At 36.1% G+C, this 20,588-nt stretch overlaps 1 protein-coding gene and 1 non-coding gene across 2 annotated transcripts in view; both read left to right on the top strand.

The window, feature by feature from the left end:
- Mhcl (Myosin heavy chain-like) overlaps positions 1 to 20,588 on the top strand; it is a 99,531-nt gene that overhangs the window by 13,249 nt on the left and 65,694 nt on the right. Inside the window, exons 3-4 of the mRNA XM_069043817.1 lie at positions 1,713 to 2,609; positions 16,033 to 16,170. Coding sequence (XP_068899918.1) covers positions 1,713 to 2,609; positions 16,033 to 16,170 — 1,035 coding nt within the window. The remainder of the gene's footprint in view (positions 1 to 1,712; positions 2,610 to 16,032; positions 16,171 to 20,588) is intronic.
- TRNAK-UUU (transfer RNA lysine (anticodon UUU)) lies at positions 10,505 to 10,577 on the top strand. The gene has a single exon. It is a non-coding gene; the product is annotated as a tRNA-Lys (tRNA).

Below are 20,588 nucleotides of genomic sequence, written 5' to 3'. Positions count from 1 at the left end.
TTCTTTAGTTGGTGAAGAACAATGCTGCATTGTACCGCATCAGAAAGTTCTATTCTGGGTCCTGGTCGCTTATTTTCTTAAAAATCCCAATGCCAGTTTCTCTTTTTATAGTGTTGTTTAAAATGAATATTAAAATATTGGAGTGTCGCAGTAATTACACTTGACGCAACTACGAAAGTTCTAGAGGGAGGATCAAATCTGGCGAACTTGCTGGTCCGCGAAAAAGTAGGAACTTCTGATCGGGGAATGATTTGGCAAATAGCTCTTCTTCCTCCACCAACTTTTTTTCTCAAAGAGAGGAAGAACAATGTTCTTAAAATCACTCCATTAATCTGGAAATTCATCTAAAGTATCATCAGTAAACATTCAAAGAAGAAATCTTTCAATTGCAACATCGCATTAATTACATTTGACGAAACTACGACAGTTCTAGAGCATCAAATCTGGCGAACTTCCTGGTCCGCGGAAAAGTAGGAACTTATTCTGATAGGGAAATGATTTGGCAAACTGGTCTTCCTCCACCAAAATTTTCTCTCAAAGAGACGAAGAAATATGTTCTTAAAATCACTCCATTAATATCGAAGTTCATCTAAAGTATTATCAGTAAATATTCAAAGAAGAAATCTTTCAATTGCAACATCGCAGTACATAATTACATTTGATGAAACTACGACAGTTCTAGAGGATCAAATCTGGCGAACTTGCTGGTCCGCGGAAAAGTAGGAACTTCTGATCGGGGGATGATTTGGCAACTGCTCTTCTTCCTCCACCAAACTTTTTCTCAAAGACAGAAAGAAATATATTCTTAAAATGACTCCATTAATCTGGAAGTTCATCTAAAGCATCATTCGTAAACATTCAAAGAAGAAATCTTTCAGTTGCAACATCGCAGTAATTACATTTCATGAAACTACGACAGTTCTAGAGAGTCAAATCTGGCGAACTTGCTGGTCCGCGGAAAAGTAGGAACTTCTGACAGGGGAATGATTTGCCAAACTGCTCTGCCCCCATCAACATTTTTTATCAAAAAGAGGAAAAAATATGTTCTTAAAATCACTCCATTAATCTGCAAGTTCATCTAAAGTATTATCAGTAAACATTCAAAGAAGTAATCTTTCAATTCCAACATCGCAGTACATAATTACATTTGACGAAACTACGACAGTTCTAGAGGGTCAAATCTGGCGAACTTGCTGGTCCGCGGAAAAGTATGAACTTCTGATCGGGGAATGATTTGGCAAACAGCTCTTCTTTCTCCACCAAATTTTTTTCTCAAAGAGAAGAAATATGTTATTAAAATCACTCCATTAATCTGCAAGTTCTTCTAACTAAAGTATCATCAATAAACATTCCAAGAAGAAATCTTTCAATTGCAACTGAAATGAATCTCCTTTTATTTGGACTTCCAAAGCCTTCGTGGATACCATAACGAGAAAGTCTTAGCAGAAGATAACTGACAGCAAATTAAAAACTCTCGAGTCGATCCACAATTAGACAGTTGAGTGCTTGATAAAGAACAGCAATGACCTTCTTTTGGCAAAGAAATAAAGAAGTCTTCTAGTCGATGACCTTCTATAAGTAATAATAGTAGTTTTGGCTTCCTGTATAGACGATTTATCAAGTTGATGTTTTCTTCTTTCACTGTTTTTGGTTGCGATAAGTACTTGGTGGTAAAAAATAGAAATTCTGGCATGTCCATTGTCTCTTTGCAGGTGCGTCGCTCTCTGAAGATCCGAGGTCGACGCAAAGAGAAAGAGAAACTCCCATCTGGCATCACCGCCGACTACACTGCCGACTTCTTGGCCAGTTTGGAGAGGGTAGAGTCGCCTGCCTCGACCATTCCCGGTTCTCCGTCGAACATCAACCACCTCCAAGAAGGCTACACCCAGTCGGACAGCTCCGAAACCAGCCTGAACTCGCTGAACAACCCCCAAAACAACAAGATCCTACCCCCGCTGCCCCCGAAGCCGCCCAAACGCGGCATCCTCAAGACGCCCAGAGTCAGCGTGACTCAAGACAACGGCCACGACACCTTGGTCCGCAACACCATGCAAAACGAGCTGTTCACCTACCAGAACGTGCCGAATCAGCAGAACGGCGTCAACGGCAAGAACCTGGGGTCGGAGCTGCTGGTCATCACGTCGACGTCACCCAGCGCGGACAGCCTCACCGACACGACGAACTCCTCGTTCGCGACGCCGCCGTTCTCGCTGAGTCCCGTCGGCGAGTCCCAAGGCTTCCATCGGTGGTCGCGGACGTCCAACTTCGACGAGTTGGACTTGCCGCTGCCGTCGATCGCGCCCCTCATCCTCCCCAAGCCGAGGACGTTGACGATCCAGCGGCAGAAGCCGCCGCGGAACGATTTCGGGTTTTCGCTGCGGCGCGCGATGGTGCTGGAGAGGGTGGTGAACGGGGGCGGTGACGTGGGGACGTTGACCATGAAGGCGGTGATTTTCGCGGAGCCGGGGGCGATGGTGCAGCACAACAACGAAACGGGGTTGCTGCCCGGGGACAAGCTGCTGGAAGTGAACGGGTTGCCGGTCGAGGACAAGACCAGGGAGGAGATCATCGACAAGATCAAGGCGTCGGGGGAGAGCGTCACGCTGAAGGTGAGTGGCGGTGATGTGGGTATGGTCTCGCTACTCCGATTTAAATAAAGGTGTGCGAAGTGTGAATAATGGTAATAACAAGATTTAAGGCGCGACAATTCAAGAATTAATCGCTAGATGTAAATAAAACTGGAGTGGCTGTCTGTTATTTTGACGTTTAAGCGGTTTTCCCAGTTTTTAGAATTTTTGTCTGTTTGTTTGAATGCACTTGACTCAAAAACTAATCGATAGATTTTTTTCAAACGGAGATTGCTAGAAAGGGAAAATTCCCAGTCGTGTTCTGCACTTTGTTTCATCACGATATGAGCTCAGGGAGTTGCGCAGTAAAAATAAATCTGTACCGAGTACATTGGGGTGTAGTGAGTTCGCCTCGATTATTACGTCGTGAAATATTTTTAACATCTTTCGGCGGAAATCGATTTCGGAAATACCTATTCATTGACGAAATCGCGAACAGATTTTGTTTGGTGCAAATTGAAAACATCTTAATATTAAATGAGAATAAATGAAGATAATATTTACGAATAGTTTGCGTTTAAGTTTTGGCCTGTGGCCAGAGTTTTGTTAAGTGGGACGTTGAACTAAATCAGCTTTACGAGAATATTTGTTTCCTGTTTTTATTACGTTTATCAGCGAAACATTTAGGTTATCTGGTCTAATATCACATCCACCGATTCAACACGAAATCAATGTTTGTCGATAAGTTGCTGAAGCGTTCATTAAATTTCATTTTGCATTTTGGGTTTTTACCACAGAAAAATGCAATCTTGTTTGGTCAGCGTACCCAGATAATATTCTGATTAATATGAAATCTCTTGAAATATTTCTCATTGTGAAAATTTTTGAATTTTATACATCACTAGTTGTGATGAAAATTTAGATCGCTGTCAAAGTGTGTCAAAGAACTAAAACCTCAAAAGAGAGACGCGAAAAATTGCGTCAAATTGTTTTAGTTACCAATAAAACAGTGAAAATTAGCAATAATCTAGCACACGATTTTTTTTCTCATTATATTGTTATTATCCATTTTTCTAGACACTTATTTATTTATTTATCGATTTTTCTTTATGTTACAAAGTCTCTCCGCATTTCTTAATAGCTGTTTGCAGTAAGAGTGAGAAAGAAAAAACTTTCGTTCACGCGAATTTCAAGTGAACGAAAGCGGCCTTACTCTCGAGTGCTGTATTTGGTTTTGTTCGATACCTCCTTAGAAAGTCAGTCTGTAACTTTCTAAATAAAAATGAGTCACATTTGGATTGTTTGGATCTGTTGCTATGGAAAAAAATAAAATACAAAATAAACACAGTTATGTAACGTCAATAAAGTGGTCGTCTGCACGTTGTGGAAATTGTGGAAATGGATGATGAAAAGTTATATGTTCCTGATGTTACCTAAAAAATCAAAATTACGTTATCAGGAAGAATTGGAAATATTTACGAGTGAATGAAAACCAGTGAGCGAAGTTGAAGTGAACGAAAGAGAAACATTCAATCACTGGTAGTTATGGGAGGTGTCGAACAAAAAACTGTTTTCACACTTTTAACTTATATATTCTGTAAACAGCGTTTTTAAATGTCAATATTTTATTACTTAAATATTATAATAAACAATGTAATTCAAGATATTACACCTGTCCGCTCTATTGACAATAATAAACGACGGACACGTAATAATTTTCACTTTCAAACGGATCGTTAATTTAATTACTGGTATTTTATAACGCTTCTACATAATTTACTTACAAATTATTTAATGTCATCTATTAATCCCGCTGTGTCCTAGATAAAGAAACTAAGATGATGTCATTTCTGTGTCATCAGTGCCGAAATAAGCCGCTTTGAAAGTTTTTTTTTTTTGCAATAGACTCCCATCGTGTTTCGCTGACAGGTTGATCTACAACATCCAAAAACAAAAAATTATTTCAAAAAAGGACCGAACTGTGCACACTTGTCACAATTACGTAAATTTGATACCTCCGATCTGGGAGGAAAGGTCAACAAACTCTTAATTATCCTTTCTCGCAGCCACAATTCTTACTGAATCCTTATCGTCGCTAAACCGATGAAAAAATTTGAACCACTTTCAAGAAAAAATCTAATTGGGCTCGCCTGGAAGTGATTGTGTCCTCCCTGTGGCACACCTGTGATGGCCGCCTCGTAATTGTTAAATAATCGTGATAATGGCGAATTGGCAAACCGCAAGTAAAAGTAGAGAATTGGGTTCGGTGGTCGGTGAAAGAAAAGCGAAAAAACCGTCTAGTATAGAATTCGTAATGAAGTGGAATGGTTCCCAATCGAAAGTTTTTACGTAATTTTATTGTATGTATTGTTCGGAAAAAAACAAATTCAAAAAGCAGTCATGCAGATATGACGGATGAAGTGAGATCTGACACTGAGTAGAGACATTTTTAGGACTGCGGAGAAAGGTGCGCCGAAGAATTTCCGCTTACCGTTTCTCACTTTCTTCCAATATTTGTTTTTTTCTTTATTTATTCTGTTTGATACTTCTTATTTTTTGTTCCTTTGCCGAGCAAGTGTTACAACAAATGTGAATCACTCTTTACACCTCAACAAGATACTGCACGCTCCCACACCTAGTACAGTAGATTTTCTTCATCATCAGTCGTGAGAGATCATTCTCCTCGAGTTGTTTTACTTTAGGTCAAAACGTGACCAAAATCAATATATGGAGTGTTTGTTGGCAAGGTTTAAAATCAGAAAGTTAAATTTTACAAATTTTGATATTTCTGCATCGTGATGACTCAGAAAATGACAGTTTATGTAAAATTTGACCAAACTTCATTTTTGTTATGGTAATAGTGTCCTGCAATAGGATCCTTGAAAGTGCAATAAATTTGGAAAGAATGAAATGTCTTCCTGTTAAACCAACCGAGTAGGTTTATGACTTTTGCATTGACATTTTACTGTTTGTCTTGAACGTTGGTAGATTTAAGTTTTGTTGGAGACGGCGCCAAAATTCGCATCAGATCTCGCGGAATCGTTCAGGGCGCACCTCAAGGAAGGTGCCTGGGTCCACCCATCTTCGCGCAAAAACCGTCTGGACTCCAACAATCGTCCTGGCAGAAAACCATCTCGCTCGCAACAACAGTCTTGAACTTGGTCGCCACCCCAAAAATAGACAATTAGACATCCGCGACGATGACATTTAATGAGGCATTTAATGCGGCGAAGAACAGATGTGCGCTCGTTTTTTATTAATCCGTGCATGATCACACAAACAAGTGACTCATTCATTTGGCAACTGTCAGGATGCAGGAGCGACGGATGGTGCGAATTAAATTTTTTTTCCAAAAGGTCTGATAAGAATCTCCCCCCCACCCCCAGCGGACGTGCTGGGCGAGGCCATCGATCACCACAACGCGGTGAATCATTCCAGATTGGAGTTTTTGGTGTACGCACAACACTTCGTGTATGAAAGTTTTGCCAATCAATGACGAAAGAAAAAGTTACCGATCTTGAGATGTTGATTTTGACACTTGGTCAAGGCTCTTCCTCCGAAAGAGAGAACTGGATCGGAGTAGATCTAGCGGGCGGTTGTCGTTGTCACGTGACAACTGTCGTGGAGAAACACGGACGGATGTTCCGTTTTGGAGCGTCCTCCTCCTCTTGCGGTGGAGGTTTTTGTCGTCGGGGCTCTTAATTTTGCATTTAGCGAATAGGCGCCAGTAGTGTGCTTAAAATACGTCATTTGGTGGAAAAAGAGCCTAGTAAAGTGCAACGTGACGCGTACTAATTATAGAAGTACTAACTCCGGTGCTAACGTCGAATTTTTACGGAATTGAAATATCACGTTTATTGCTTGGCTATTTTGATCTGAATCGGTGCCAAGTCGAGCAAGAATAGGGTGGATCTCGCCGTTTATTTTTCTTCTACTTTCACTTCGTCATAGATCTCACAAGCTGATAGTGTAGACGGTTCGGGAACGTTTTCGTTTGGAAATTGGACGGTCGAAGTCGCCACAAAAATTTTCAGATGTTTTAACTGCTTTTAATAGAAGGAAGAATTATTTCGTGCTTTGTTTGAGATATTTCCGAGATTTCTCCACGATGTTTTATTATTATGTATTAGATTTTCGTGACATTGTCAGTTTTGCAAGATTCGCTTTTCAGAATGTCCAATTTAAAATCTTCGAAAATATTGCGGTTGCCAAACCTTTTGAGTACAGTCGCGGACAGAAAAACTAGGACAAGTCTTATTAACAAATTTTGCGAAAATTCAGTTGAGCAAACCGGGCTCACTACAGGGTGTCTCAGCTAAGACTTTCGAGCCTAATAACTCAGTTATTTTCCAGCGGATTTTTGTGAAATTTAAAATGCAGATATTTTAGACGGTGAAGAATAAAATCCCATTAATGCAATCACCTAAGCCTTAAAAACATGCCTTTTTAAAATGTTGAATCAATTAAGATTTACATAAAAAATTGATCGTCAATAAAAAATGCTGTAAGGATAAAACTCGTCCTTGAAAGACGTCTGGTTTGCAAGAAAAAAGCAAAAAACTCTGTTAAACGTGGCTGCAAATGCAAAAACGTAGACGCGTATGAAACAAACGCGCAATTTTGCAGAATTTTGGTCATCCCTTTTCGCAGAAGCGCAGGTGACATATTTGACGTTTATCTTGCTAACCTTACAAACACTAACAAAGTTAAAGACAACATTTGGACGTAATTTATTATACTGGATGCTTTAATTCTTCCATAAAGGACTAAAACACGATCCGGATATTTTAGCAAGGTAATTTAGTTCACTGTTCCTGTGTCTTCAAATAAATTGACGAGTCTCTTAACCTTAAATTTTGTAAAGCCTACATTTGGATAGTGTTCCACGAGAAAACAAACTGTGTCGTTGAAGTTCCTTTTTCAACAATGTTGTAATTTCTGCCGATGTAGTCTATTTTTAGAGTATTTTCAATAAATTTTCACAATTTGACGTTTCTAATAAATCGCGCCCAATTTTGACAGACTTTAAAGGGTGTACAAAATGTTGCTTGGCAATTAATCATCAATTGTTTCAAAAGGTAACTGCTCAAATATCTTCAAATTTTACATTAAATTTTTAACGACAAAATCTAATCTTTTCTTTGAATCAGACAAGTGATTTATTTAGTTGTTTGTATTGACCCCTATTTTTTAATGTTTAAGAATCCAATAATCCCATAATTTTCGATAAAGAAAACATGTGTTAAAATAACATTTTTTAACTTGAGGTAATTTTATTATTACCAATTGAACCTTCACGGTCTAAAATATCTGCATTTTAAATTTCATAAAAATCCGTTGGCAAATAACCGAGATATTAGGCTCGAAAGTCTTAGCTGAGACACCCTGTATAATAAATAAATAAATATTTTAATAGTAATCATAGAAAGAGGAAACAGACTTACATTAGCGAAAAACATTGTCCTTTGTTTGTAAATATCAAACCTCAACTTTCTATCTTTGCAACACATTGTTTTTTTTTTTAATTTTTTAACACAAGATATAATTTTGGAATTCACAGCCACGGTTCAAAATAAATAACTCATTTTGGGGTTATTGAATTTTCAAAATTTGCAAAAAAATTGTAGGGGCTACAGACCTTCAGGTGTAAATTCTTCGAAAAGTTGTAACTGTTGAAAATTTCAAACTAAAAATTGTGTAAAATATTGAAGCCGTCACAAAAATGTCCCAATATTTATTACTAGACCTTCCTGACAAATTTTGTAATAGTTATTTACATTAGGGTACGCTCAAACTAATCAGGCCCTCGGCTTCGCCTCGAGCCTGAAACCTGGTTTTCGCGCTGGAAAATACCTACCGTACGACATTTGTACTAGACTTTTCGGCTGACCGATTGTTTTATTTTGCATTTTTGCAGATTTTTCCGAAATAACAAACGTTAAACTTTTTGACATACGGAGCTGCCAACCCGATATTTGTATTTTCCCTATTTGATTATGATTATTTATCGGTCAGTAAAAATTAAAGAAATACATTTATCGGAAAAATAATACATGTAAATGGGTTTTTTGATATTAAATTAATGTATGAACACTTTAATTTTAATGTAGGTATCGTGCGTTTATTTAAATTTATCCTCAAAGTTGGCGTTGAAGAGTCGGTTGTACGGATTGCGGATTACTGATTCCATTTGTTTTTGTTGAACATTTTTTTTAACAATGGGAGCCGTCACAAAATTTTTCCAATATTTCGCACTGCTTTTAACACAAGCAAAAAACGTTTTTTTTAACAAATTTGTAAATACATACTTCACCTTATCTTTATTATTAGACTTTTCTGACATAAGTTTTGCCAAATGCGAGACATTTTGAATATACAGAGTGACAGCGGAAATGATTCCATCTTTTGAACAAATTTAAAATTACTTAGACTGGACCGAAGACTCTTTTTGTCCATAATTAGTTACAATTTGGATCTGATATCTAACTTCAATATTTCCTATTCTTCGTTATTTAATTTTGCTTGGTGTGGTGGCTAATCACAAGGAATTTTTTCCCAACATTTAACCACAACTTTTTTGTCTTTCGATAAAAACTTGTTACTTTTTTGATTTTTTTTGATATGTGAAACGGACCAATGAAAATATAATTTTAGAATTCGATTTGGTTTGTTTTTGTTGTAGCCATAAGACGGTAACAATACAGGGTGGCTTTGAAATTTGTGCAGATATTTTAACCGGTGGTAGAACTCCACAAAAGGTAACGATTGAGCCAATAATGCCTTATAGAAATGTTGATATTTTTTGAGAAAAAGAGGCTAAAAGTTTTTCAAAAAAGTTTGGGATCCATTGAATTTTACGAAAAAATGGGCCAAAAAAAAAATCATAGTAGACTTTTTTGTTGCCATTTAATTCAAAATTAAGGTACTTTGATCAGAACCCCAATCTTATCCTCAAAGGATACTTCTCAATGCAAGAACCTTTGTAAACGTTGTGCAGCATCTTCGCGATTTCGGGCGTTTCGAAATGAATAAGCGCGCTCACAATTAAACATTTCGGAAAAAATATTGTCGAAGATAAGCTCGTCATCTTGAAATTTTTAGAATTAAAAATCTCATTGTACTTTGTATTTTAATTGCAAAATTTTTGTTTGGTCATTGCAAAACAGTTCTGAATTAACATAATTTGTAATAAATATAAAAATCTCATTTAAAATTACTTCATTTCCAGCGTAACCAAGTAGAAGTAATTGATTATTTATGTTTAATAAATTATTTATATTTAATATAATAACATGCTTTTACGTCGAATAAGAAGTTTATCAGGTATGTAATTACATACATATACTTACATATTACTTATGTGATTTGTTTATTACTGTCGTACGCAAATCAACAAGTAAATAAACAAATCATTCTTATTAAAATAACAATACTTCGGCATTTTTAATTCGCCTGTTAATAAAACATTTCACATTTCGCCGATATTGACTTGTCATAACCTCAAATTGCAGTATATTCGCAGAGCGCCATATGTCAATGTTCTTACCCTTTTAAGACACATTCGACATCTGTGTAGACCAGCTGCAATACATTTTTAATTTGCGAAAACGGTACTACGACACCGATAATTTTATTAGTCGATAAGTAGCGCTATAAAACCGCCAAAAATGAAGCAGTCGTGTTAATCTGACCGCTTTCATTTTAAAATCGATACGTATCGATTCCGTTGCATTTTTGTCGTGTTTCGAATTTCTCCCCATCAGGGTCGGCGATAGCGCGACCGCAATCGATCACATCACACCCTCTTCTGACCAAAATCGGTTTTCTAATGAGATAAGTTTCTCATGATATCTAGGCCAATCGTGATTCTTCCTATTTTTAGCCGGAGATAACGTCCGCGTTGCGTATCTGTGAGTCGGCGCGGCCTGGATGCCAGAGCCCGGGTAGCTCAGTCGGTAGAGCATTGGACTTTTAATCCAAGGGTCCAGGGTTCAAGTCCCTGCTCGGGCGGCTCGATTTTTTTTTTTTAAACTTCGGTCGTCCATTATTTTCGGTGCCCCCTCGAACGTTTCGGATTTGTTTCACGTCCGTGCTTCCTCTCGCCGAACATAAATATTTATTAGGTTCGGGGAGCTCCGGATGTGGCTAGCGTCACGCCGCCGTGCAGGTGAAATTACATCTGCATTTATCGTTGTTCATGTATCGGACGTTACGGAAAAAGTACGTCCTCCTAAGTATGCGAAGGAACAACCCGGTTGCATCCTCCGGCGCCGCCGAACGCAAGTGCGAAATGCCATTATCTCGAAGAAGTGGAGCGCGAAGTACACAACATGTATTGTTGTTTGTCGGGGATTATCGCTGATAATTGGACCGTGGAGGAAATGACCGGGGATGAGGTTGTTCCGGAGGGTACGGTGCCCGAGGAGGTGTTCGCTTCCTGCGAGGTCGATCAGCCAAGAAATGGATTTTTTTTTGTGGGTTATTTGCACATTCAGGAGCCGTCATGTTTTCCGGGGAATTCGGTTTCCGGACTTTTCAAACAGTTTGTCAACGGGAGAAACCTGAAACAAACCACAAATCCACCATAAAATGTCGTGTTCTTGCCAACAACTGTATTTTGTCGTCATTTTTTATACAGGGTGAATCTCAAATACTTGTGCTAATTTTAACAAGTGGAAGAACTCGCCAATGTATGAAACTTTTCTCTATAACATTTTGCAAAATTCGCAAAAGTTGCCAAAATTTTTTGCCCCCAATTTTTACCCATTATGGGTAGTAGGCGGGTATACATTTTGATGACTAATTTATTCCAAATTTTAAATCAATTTGTAACGCTTTTTCTCAAAAAATTCTTACTGAAAAAGATTTCATGTAACAAGCTCTGCTACGTCTTAAAATGAACACACGCATTTTAGATACACCCCGTAGATATATATTTTTTTTTTTTTGGTAAAAAATTGTACAAAATATTTTTGTATTTGGGACAGATTTCTTTTGGGATGCTCCCAATTTTTTTTTTAATTCTGTAAAAGCTTCCAGTGTTGAATGACCTGACTTGCTATCGGGTTCAGTGTTGTTTTGAATGTTTAAGTAATTTGTAATTGGTACCGCCGATAATGGAGGAATTTATTACGTTCACATATCTTGAGGGTCATAATCGTAAAAGACTAAAATGTTATCAGTTCCTTCACATCTACTGTTAAGGGTTTATTTTTTTTTAACCCGCATGATATGTGATTGGTATTTATTACAATCTTTATACGATCTTTTTTAATTGTTAAGCTTCATCAGTGCGTCTCGTTTGGGTTTCGAATTTTCGAATTTGGCCCAACTGAAATTTTACAGCGATACTTCTGGACATTGTCTTTTTGGCAGTCTTAAACAAATAAAATTTGCATTTTTCAGTGAAGGTTGTTTTACTTAAGAAATTTGCATTTCTTCAGAATAAAATTCACAAAGTATAATTTCTACATACCTGATAAGAAAATAAAAAAAATCTGATTTAAAGAAACTCAATATTTTTAATCTGTAAATTATTCTAGTACCCATTTGTTTATTATTTAAAAGGAAAAAAAAGTGGTAAAATCGCGTAGGTTTGTAGAGCTTTTGATTGGTTTATTAGATTTAGTAGTTATTTTTGTAGAAGTTCTTGCTATTATTGTCCTACTGGTGACCAGCGAAAATGTTTCTTGGACGCAATGAGTTCATGCGGGTTAATACGTGCTTGATAATGAGGAATATAACAGTAAAATAGGATATCATTAGGATGAGAGATTAAAGCCCGTATTTTCGTTTATTGCACGAGAGCACCGAGGGCAATAATTCCACGAGGGATGAAAATGCTCTGTTTTTGTGTAAAAACACATTGCCGAAGCCACAAATTGAAAAGACACAAATCACGATAGGTGTGTTTTTATTCATATCTTGAATGTTTTAAATTAAGAAAATTCATGGAAAAAATTTCCTAAATTAGAGCGAATTATGTTTTTAACCTCACTTTTTTCTTTAATCTCATAGTAGTACATCTAGAGATAATAAGAAAGGAATTGCATACTTTTATCAAAGAAACAAATTCAAGTTAAATCATGTAATTTTTGATTGTGAGTTTTACTGTAGAATGAGAATATTTCGAAGAAATGCGTTTGCATCTTCTTTACGTAAAATACAAGACCAGAAGTTGGAAGCCAATCAAAAACTGAAGATGTGTTCCCATTAGCAGTTTATCTGTTAAGTATTCGAAAAAATCTGAGTTTGGATTGCTTGTTGAAGAACTTCCAAAAATAGACAGACCATTAATTTTAAACGTCGGAGAGTAAAAGAAAGGGAGAGAAAGCGCGAAAAGACCATATGTTAGCTGGGAAATGTGGTATTTTTCTGGGATTATATGTTTTAAAAAATGGTCATATCAAATACTACGTAGGAGAAGGAGTTACGAAAATAACTCGAAGAAATGCGTAGAAAAATACGAGAAGATGTTTTGGCCAAGAGATTACAGAAGTTATGGATGTTAAAAGTATTTTTGTTTTACAGGTTGTGAAATAAATACATACTTAAGTAGAGAACAAAGCATAAGCGACCAAGGTATACTTAACTATTTATATTTTTGATAATTAATGACAAAGGATTTGATAAATTTGATTAAACCATAAAAAATGTAGATTAAGATTAGATGATTGAGTAGTGGATTAAATTAAATGCAGAAAAATGAACACGATTGTATTCTGTGACTAAAATAAGAACGAAGAAGTAACTTAAAAGCTTGAGATTTTAAGTAAAAAAAAAGTACAACAAATCGCTCTTTTGTGATGAATGAAAACTTTTTCGGCTTCCCCAACTGTAAAACACACCTTTACCTTTCAATTTAGGTTAAGGTAGCTGCGATTTTCCGACTGATGTTGTAAATTTCTGGGAGAGTGCGGTAGCACACACGGTTAATTTACTCTTTTTACAGTTATCTTAAAATGAAAATGTTCATACGTTACTTTAATTTACTGAAAAAAAATACATTTACATGTATTATTTTCCCGATAAATGTTTTTTTTTATTGTTATTGACTAATAAATAATCATAATAGGGAAAATATAACCTATCGGGTTGGCAGCACTGTATGTCAAAAAGTTTGATATTTTTGTTATTTCATAAAAATCTGCAAAAGTGCAAAATAAAACACGAGGCTAAGCCGAGTGCCTGATTAGTTCCAGCCAAGGACATAGACTAAATCATTATTCATTACGTATTTGAATTCCGAATAAGAAGAAAACGTCAGTGATGAATGTGGTAAAAACAATTCATTTTATGTATGAAGTTGAAAACGTAATGGAAACTATGGACAAAAGTAATATTCTAAATTGCGAACTGAAAAAAAATGTATACTTTTTTTTTACGAAGGACGTGATTGAAACGTGGTCAGAAATATCCTGCTCAAGTTCTTGGCTGACTGATTCCGAAAATGTATATTTTATTCTGTAGAAATCAGTCTAGAGATTTTTTGTAGAACAATCTAGATGTAAAATATTATTATGCTTGTAATGATCATGCTAATAGCATAGTAGATGGTCATGATATGACACTAACATAAAAAAATAACTTATTATGTGTAGACGATTTAGATAAGCGGCCAAGAATGTCTTCCGCTTTTGTTGTTCCTTTCATTTTGATTTAATTAGTTCCGTTGTTTCCGTTTATTTTCATTTCTGAATAAAAATTGCATCTCAAAATGTCTGACCAAAATTTATATTCTTTAATCCCCCAGTGTACCTCCCAGAACCACTCTGTCTGTTTTTATCTTTCTTTTTTCTAAAACATATAAAATAAAAATTAACGAACTGTGAACAACATGCTGATTAACTACTTAATACTCTATAACTTTAATTGGCTTGTTCCGGGCAGAGCTAACTAAAATATTTTACTTTTAAATCTTGTTTGAGATGAACACCGACTTTGTGAATTTATTTGCCATAAAAAATAAAATTCACAAAATAACCCCTCAGTACGGTGTAATAAAGTACAAGATCAATCTAGACCAAATGCAATTTAAATTTTTCGTTGTCGAGTGAAAAACTTGCATGATTTCAATTTATGGATGAACTGACCTTTCTAATTCGTTCTTTACAACACCTAAAACAACTCTCATGTGTACAATGTTTACCAAGAAGTTCGCACGGTAAAGGAAAGTTTTTCATTCATTATTAATTTGGCAAAAATTTTACTACGCCAGCAGTCGCTCCTTGTTTGAAAACTAAGAATACGACGGACGAAGTTATCACGTGACTTCCGGCATATGTCAGATTTGACATTTGAAAAGAAAAATCCCAAAATGGGGGTTGTGTTAAATATGTACATTGAAAAAAATTGTAGCAAAAAATCGGTTCTAATTATATTTATGAAAGTATCTTTTTTTCACTTATTTGCTTGATTAACTCGGGCTACGCCCTCGTTAATCAATCAGCAAATTCGTGAAAAAAAGTATGACTTTCATAACTAGTTGTACAAATTGTGCATTCAAAAATCAAAAAACCACCACCTACTGCTTTAGGTTGGTAAAATTTTAAAAATCCTAGGTAGATATTTTTTCATACTAAGTTGATAACTCTAAATTGTGACATTTATTTGGTTCACAATAAAATTCACTTGCTTTGAATTTCGTTCATATTGTTTTATTAGCAGCACGTTTCATTTATTCATGATTTTTATTATTTTTACTTAAACATGCCCAGAAAAACAAGAGACTTAATAAACATTTAACCACCAAATTTTACACTAGACAGCGTTGCCGATAGTAATTATCGAGGAAAATGCGACATTGGGGGTTTTTTGATTTTTGAATGCACTTTATTTGCTCACTTCCAAACTTTTAAAACAAAATGCGCATTTTTTTTTTGCAAATTTGTAATATTTTAGGGCGATATTTCGAAAATTGGTTCAAAATAGTTTTTAGAATAAAAATTTTGCGAATTTAAGATGTCTAATGCTCAACTAAGATTTGCTCTTTTGTGCATTTTCTGCTCTATCAAGTTAAAATTAAATTTGAGAATTTTGATTTTTTTTTTGTAAAATATCTGAATTATTTTTTGATGAATTTTGTTCTAAAAGTTTCAGCAGGTACAAAGTCTCCTCAGAACCAACTTTTTCATTTAACTTTTTTCGATATTTCCAACACAACCTCCATTTTTGGAATTTATTTTTAAAATGTAATGGAGGATGTCACGTGATAAACTTTGTCAGCCATATTGTTTGTCTTTAGACGTTCAGCGCCTTAGTAACATTCTTGCCAAACAATGAAGATATGTATCTTTTTTCTCAAGTGGTGCGAGCTTCTTGTCATCCACACTTCGCCCCCAGAAAAGAATTGTGTTTATATTGGGACACCCGGTTCCAGCTTGAATCAAGCTCTCGTCTTTGTAACATCGTCCCGGCCCTAAAATCAGCCGGAACCCGAACTGAAGGTGTCTTTTGTTGTCCCCAGGTGCAACCGGTGGCGGAACTGAGCGAATTGAGCAGACGATCGGGCCATGACGGCGGCGAGGTCGTCCTCGACGATTCGAACATCCGTGGCGGCACGTTGCGACGATCCGGAAGCCGGAGATTCAACAAATCGACTACGGTAAGTAGCGGTACCGTGGTGCACGTGACGGCCTCCGTTTTCCGGTCCCCGTCCCACTCTTCGTCAACAGAAATCGATCGCATTCTTCGAGTGCAACGATCTTCAACCCAAATAGTGTGGGTGTGACTCACCACAACAAGCCTCCCATGTGATAATTATTGTCAACACAAAATTTTTCTCTTTGAAACGTCGATGGTGACTCACCTGGAGCACGTGACGGACGGCGGCCATTTGGGTAAAATGGCGCCGAAAAGGTGCAAAGCGGTGTCTACAAATGCGGTATTGATTTGACCTCGACTGGTGTTGAGTAAAAGTGGACGAAACCGCTCTTCAATGATTGTTAAGTGGATGTCGCCAAATTTCTCCGGTCTTTGACACCAACTTGTCATTTCTAACGAGCGACAGTACGCACAGGCATTAAGGTTATTGGATAATGGACGTCATGTACTTAAATCAGAAATTGCCGTGCGTACGGTGAGAGTGTGGTGTACACGTGAAAGTTATGCAAAAATGTCTGTCCTAATTGTTTCTTAATAGTGACATTTGGACCAGTCGCAATTAGTAGAACTAGAATTTGCAGGAAGTTTGTGACAGGCCAATTGACCAATCGCTGTCAGAACTGGAACGTTTTGCAAAATTGTATTCGACTCTGACGATTTTGTCGGAAACGACTTCAACTTGTCCAAATTTGGAGCGATTTCGTCTTGTTAAGTCAAAAATATGACGATTTTCCACACAACTGATAAAGTGTCAAGGTTACTAAATGTTGTGTTTTTTACGATTACTGTTGCGTTTTATTTACATCGGCACGATAACAAACCCACCAGCGCACATAATCCACGGTTACACATTGTTGTAACAATGTCATATAGTTTTTGTTCCTTTTAGTCATGTCGCGTTAGACCGGGTAATAACACACGGTTCTCTTAATTAATGAATGTAGTCCAGCTTTCGAGCAACAACAATCATTTTTTATTTCTCTTGTAAAAATGTTGCAAATCTTTACGATGCCACCCACGTGGTTGCTTGCATTGGCTAAATGAAATGTTTCTTGTATTTTTTCGATATCTCCGTTGTGTCATGAGATATTTGGGTTTTACAATATTCGGCAGCGTCAAGATGGCGTGACGTCCATTTTGTAACTTAAATATCTGCAGAAAGAATACAAAGTGACCAAAAAGAAAACAAATCAAAGCAGGCGTTGCAAATTATCGGTCATGTCGTAGCGGAGTTCTATGCAAATAAGCGTTCAAAGCATGGGCGTAGACAATTAGTGGTCTCAAACGCTACCTACTTTACAACAATAATCATACATCATGAATTTTAGACGTTGGAATTATAATTGTGCATTTTATTATTATTATCTGATAATGGAGAAAATTTATAAAATAAACGAGAGCCACATTTTACATTCGTAAGATTGGGTAATTTACCAGCTTTATTGCCAAACGCGACGCCACTGGTAAGCAGATTTTTCGGTGAAATGTCAAAGAAACGTCAACGATGTGCTGTTGTTAACCTAGATTTCAGCAAAACAATTATCCCAGAATAAGTGGTAAAATGAGTTTTTTGTTCGACACTGTCAGAATTTGAGAATTTTCTCCTATGTGAACGGATTTGATAAATGTCACCACTTGTCAAAACGAAACGTCAAGCTAATTTTAAAGATTTTAAGCGATTTGGAGCCTTTAAGGGGGTCGTCGAACAAAAAAACGTTGTATTCAACTCGTTCGTGTGACAATTGGGCTTTTTTGGCACTCGTGGGCCTTTAAAACGCTCGTTTCACTCGCGTTTTAAACTGGCCCACTCGTGCCAAAAAACCCCAATTTACACAAGAACTCGTCAAATAAACTACTATTTACCATTGAAGATAATGCATTAATTATTAATAATTAATTAATTAATAATAGATTTTTCGAGAGGTAGGCAACCAATAAAACGACTGTGCATAGCAAATATACATATGTGTACGATTAAGCTAAGACAGACGTTTCGGTAAAACAAAAGATGAGGTAGCAGTCTTGATTTGTTTTCTTGTTGATCACTCTGTGGACACTATGTGAATTCTTTTTCAAAAGTTTTCGACATTTAGATTTTTTTTTGTCAATGTTTACTAAGCCGGCGCGAGTCCACGAATATGTAAGTCACGCGAAATTAAGAGTATTTCGCGGCGAACTTTTGAACGTTTCTCACGTCCCAGACGAGTTATTATCGTTTAAATAACTCGTCTGGGATTTTTTGAAGGAAATTTTGTGCTGTATAAAAAATATTTTACACAGTTTTGCTCTATTTAACATAATTTTGATATGTACAGTCATTTATCTTTTTTTGTACTATTATTATAAATAATGCAAGCGAAATTTTAATTTGACTGGACTAATAAACAATGTGTCTGCAAGGATATTCAGAAGAAAAATGTTGTCTGCTGGTTTTGCCGCCCGACGCGACGATTTTTTTAAGTCAAAATGGAACATGACGTAACCGGTTAGAATAATTTATTTTATGATCAAACCACATTTTTGTTAGTAGCGAAAGTTGTCGAAAGAAAAAAAAACGAATTAGGAATTTTTTAATTCAACGTTCTACTGTCCTAAATATTATATTTTGACAAGTTCAGACAAGTTGATGAATCTCTATACTCTTGGTAAGACAGGGTTGTCTAGTCTAAATATTTAGATTTTTTAGTCTTGTTGCGCAGATTTAAAAACGTCAACTCTTCCACAGACACACATATTCTGTATCAGCATTTTTTTTTAATTGGATCTGGTCTTACCTAAGATAATTTAAGTGGTTTGGTCAGGATCGTAAAAAAATATGTAGTGTGCTGTTGTGACAGATGTATTACTTCTACAATTCGGTTTGACACAATTTTAACTTGTAGAATTTTCTTAAACAAATCATTCTGCTATGGCATATTTTCCCAAAAGCTCTTTGGCGCTACATAATTTTTTATAAATGTTCTTGTAATTTTTTAATGCAAATGTAAAAATAGTAATTTCAAAAAGTTATAAATTCAGAACCAAGTATACAGGGTGAAATCGATATGCATCACAATATTAAAACCCTAGGATCTTCAGACCATTTGTAAAAATCACGTGCATTCAGTTTTGCGCTATACCTCCGCATGGGGGCAGAAATGGCTTGTACAGTTTAAGCACAAGAGTTGAGTACGCCACTGATATCACGTTAGGAAGAATAGTAAGATTAAAAAAGTTATCGAGTGCAACGCAAAAAAGGAACAAAAAGTTTTTGGTTTCATTCATAGTATTCTTACACGTTTTTGCTGCTCTGAGTATTTAAAGTGTTCTTCGTCTATTTCATTCTTAGTAGCGTTTTTGCGGCTATTCATGTTTCGATTTATTAGAGCTTCCAGAAGCGTCTCGTTCGGGGTGGAATTAAGTCAAATAGGACTTTATTAATTTAAAATGTTTAATCACATTTTCGGTTTATTCACTTATTGAAGATACTAATGGTTTACATAATTATTACGATGAATTTCCATTTCACCCTGTATATTGCAATATTATTTTCATCAGTCTTCACAGTATAGAAAATGTTTTTTTACCAAAATTAACGTACACAATTGAAATTGGTTTATATCGTATCTCTACCAATTTGTCAATTTTTTTCTTGATGTTCTTCCTTATTTTCTTTCTTGTTTCCTACTTTTTGAAAAATGTAATTTTACATCCATCGATTGTGACTCGAGTTTTGGATTTTTTGCCAATTTTTTTGACATTTAGAGGAACTGCAGACCTGTGAAATCTTGATTCTGACAGTTTCATCTTTGCAAAAATATTTTTAATCAAGTTTAATTTTTCAGATATCAAGTGTTGGACCATTGAAAAGATGGAAGCCATTTATGTATCGAGTGTTTTTTTAAATTTCACCTCGTAGTAGGCTTTGAAGAGTCGATTGTGAACGCACCACTCGTATAAAACGTAAGATTTTAAATAGTTGATCCGTGATCCGTAACCAGTATAGTGCGTTCACAATTGACTCTTCAACGCCTCCTAAGTGAAAATTAAAAAAATACCTGATATTTATCCAAAAAAATAAACACTCGTGTATTAATTTTAACACACGCTAAGACCTGCTTACTTACGCCATAGATGACACAATTAAAATTAAAAGTGCTGTGCTTATCACATTTTTTTTTTTAATCTTGATAATGTTCTATCAGTTTTGATATTTTTTGCCCCAGTCTTGCAATAAAACCTCCTCGAATGAACTAGTGTTTGTAGGTGAACTGTTTTAAGTATACTTCCGTCTGGTTTGTTCCATAGATACTCAATTGGACTCGAGTCTGGAGTTTAAGAAAACCAATTCGTGTTTTGCAGTACCTATTGTTACACTAACAGATGATCCAATTTAGTTTATTTCCCCACAATACACAATCAAAAACCGTCCACGATGAA

The sequence above is a fragment of the Tenebrio molitor genome, chromosome 4 (assembly GCF_963966145.1).
Source record: "Tenebrio molitor chromosome 4, icTenMoli1.1, whole genome shotgun sequence".
NCBI classification, from domain to species: Eukaryota; Metazoa; Arthropoda; class Insecta; order Coleoptera; family Tenebrionidae; genus Tenebrio; species Tenebrio molitor.
This window is presented reverse-complemented; position numbering and strand designations above follow the sequence as displayed.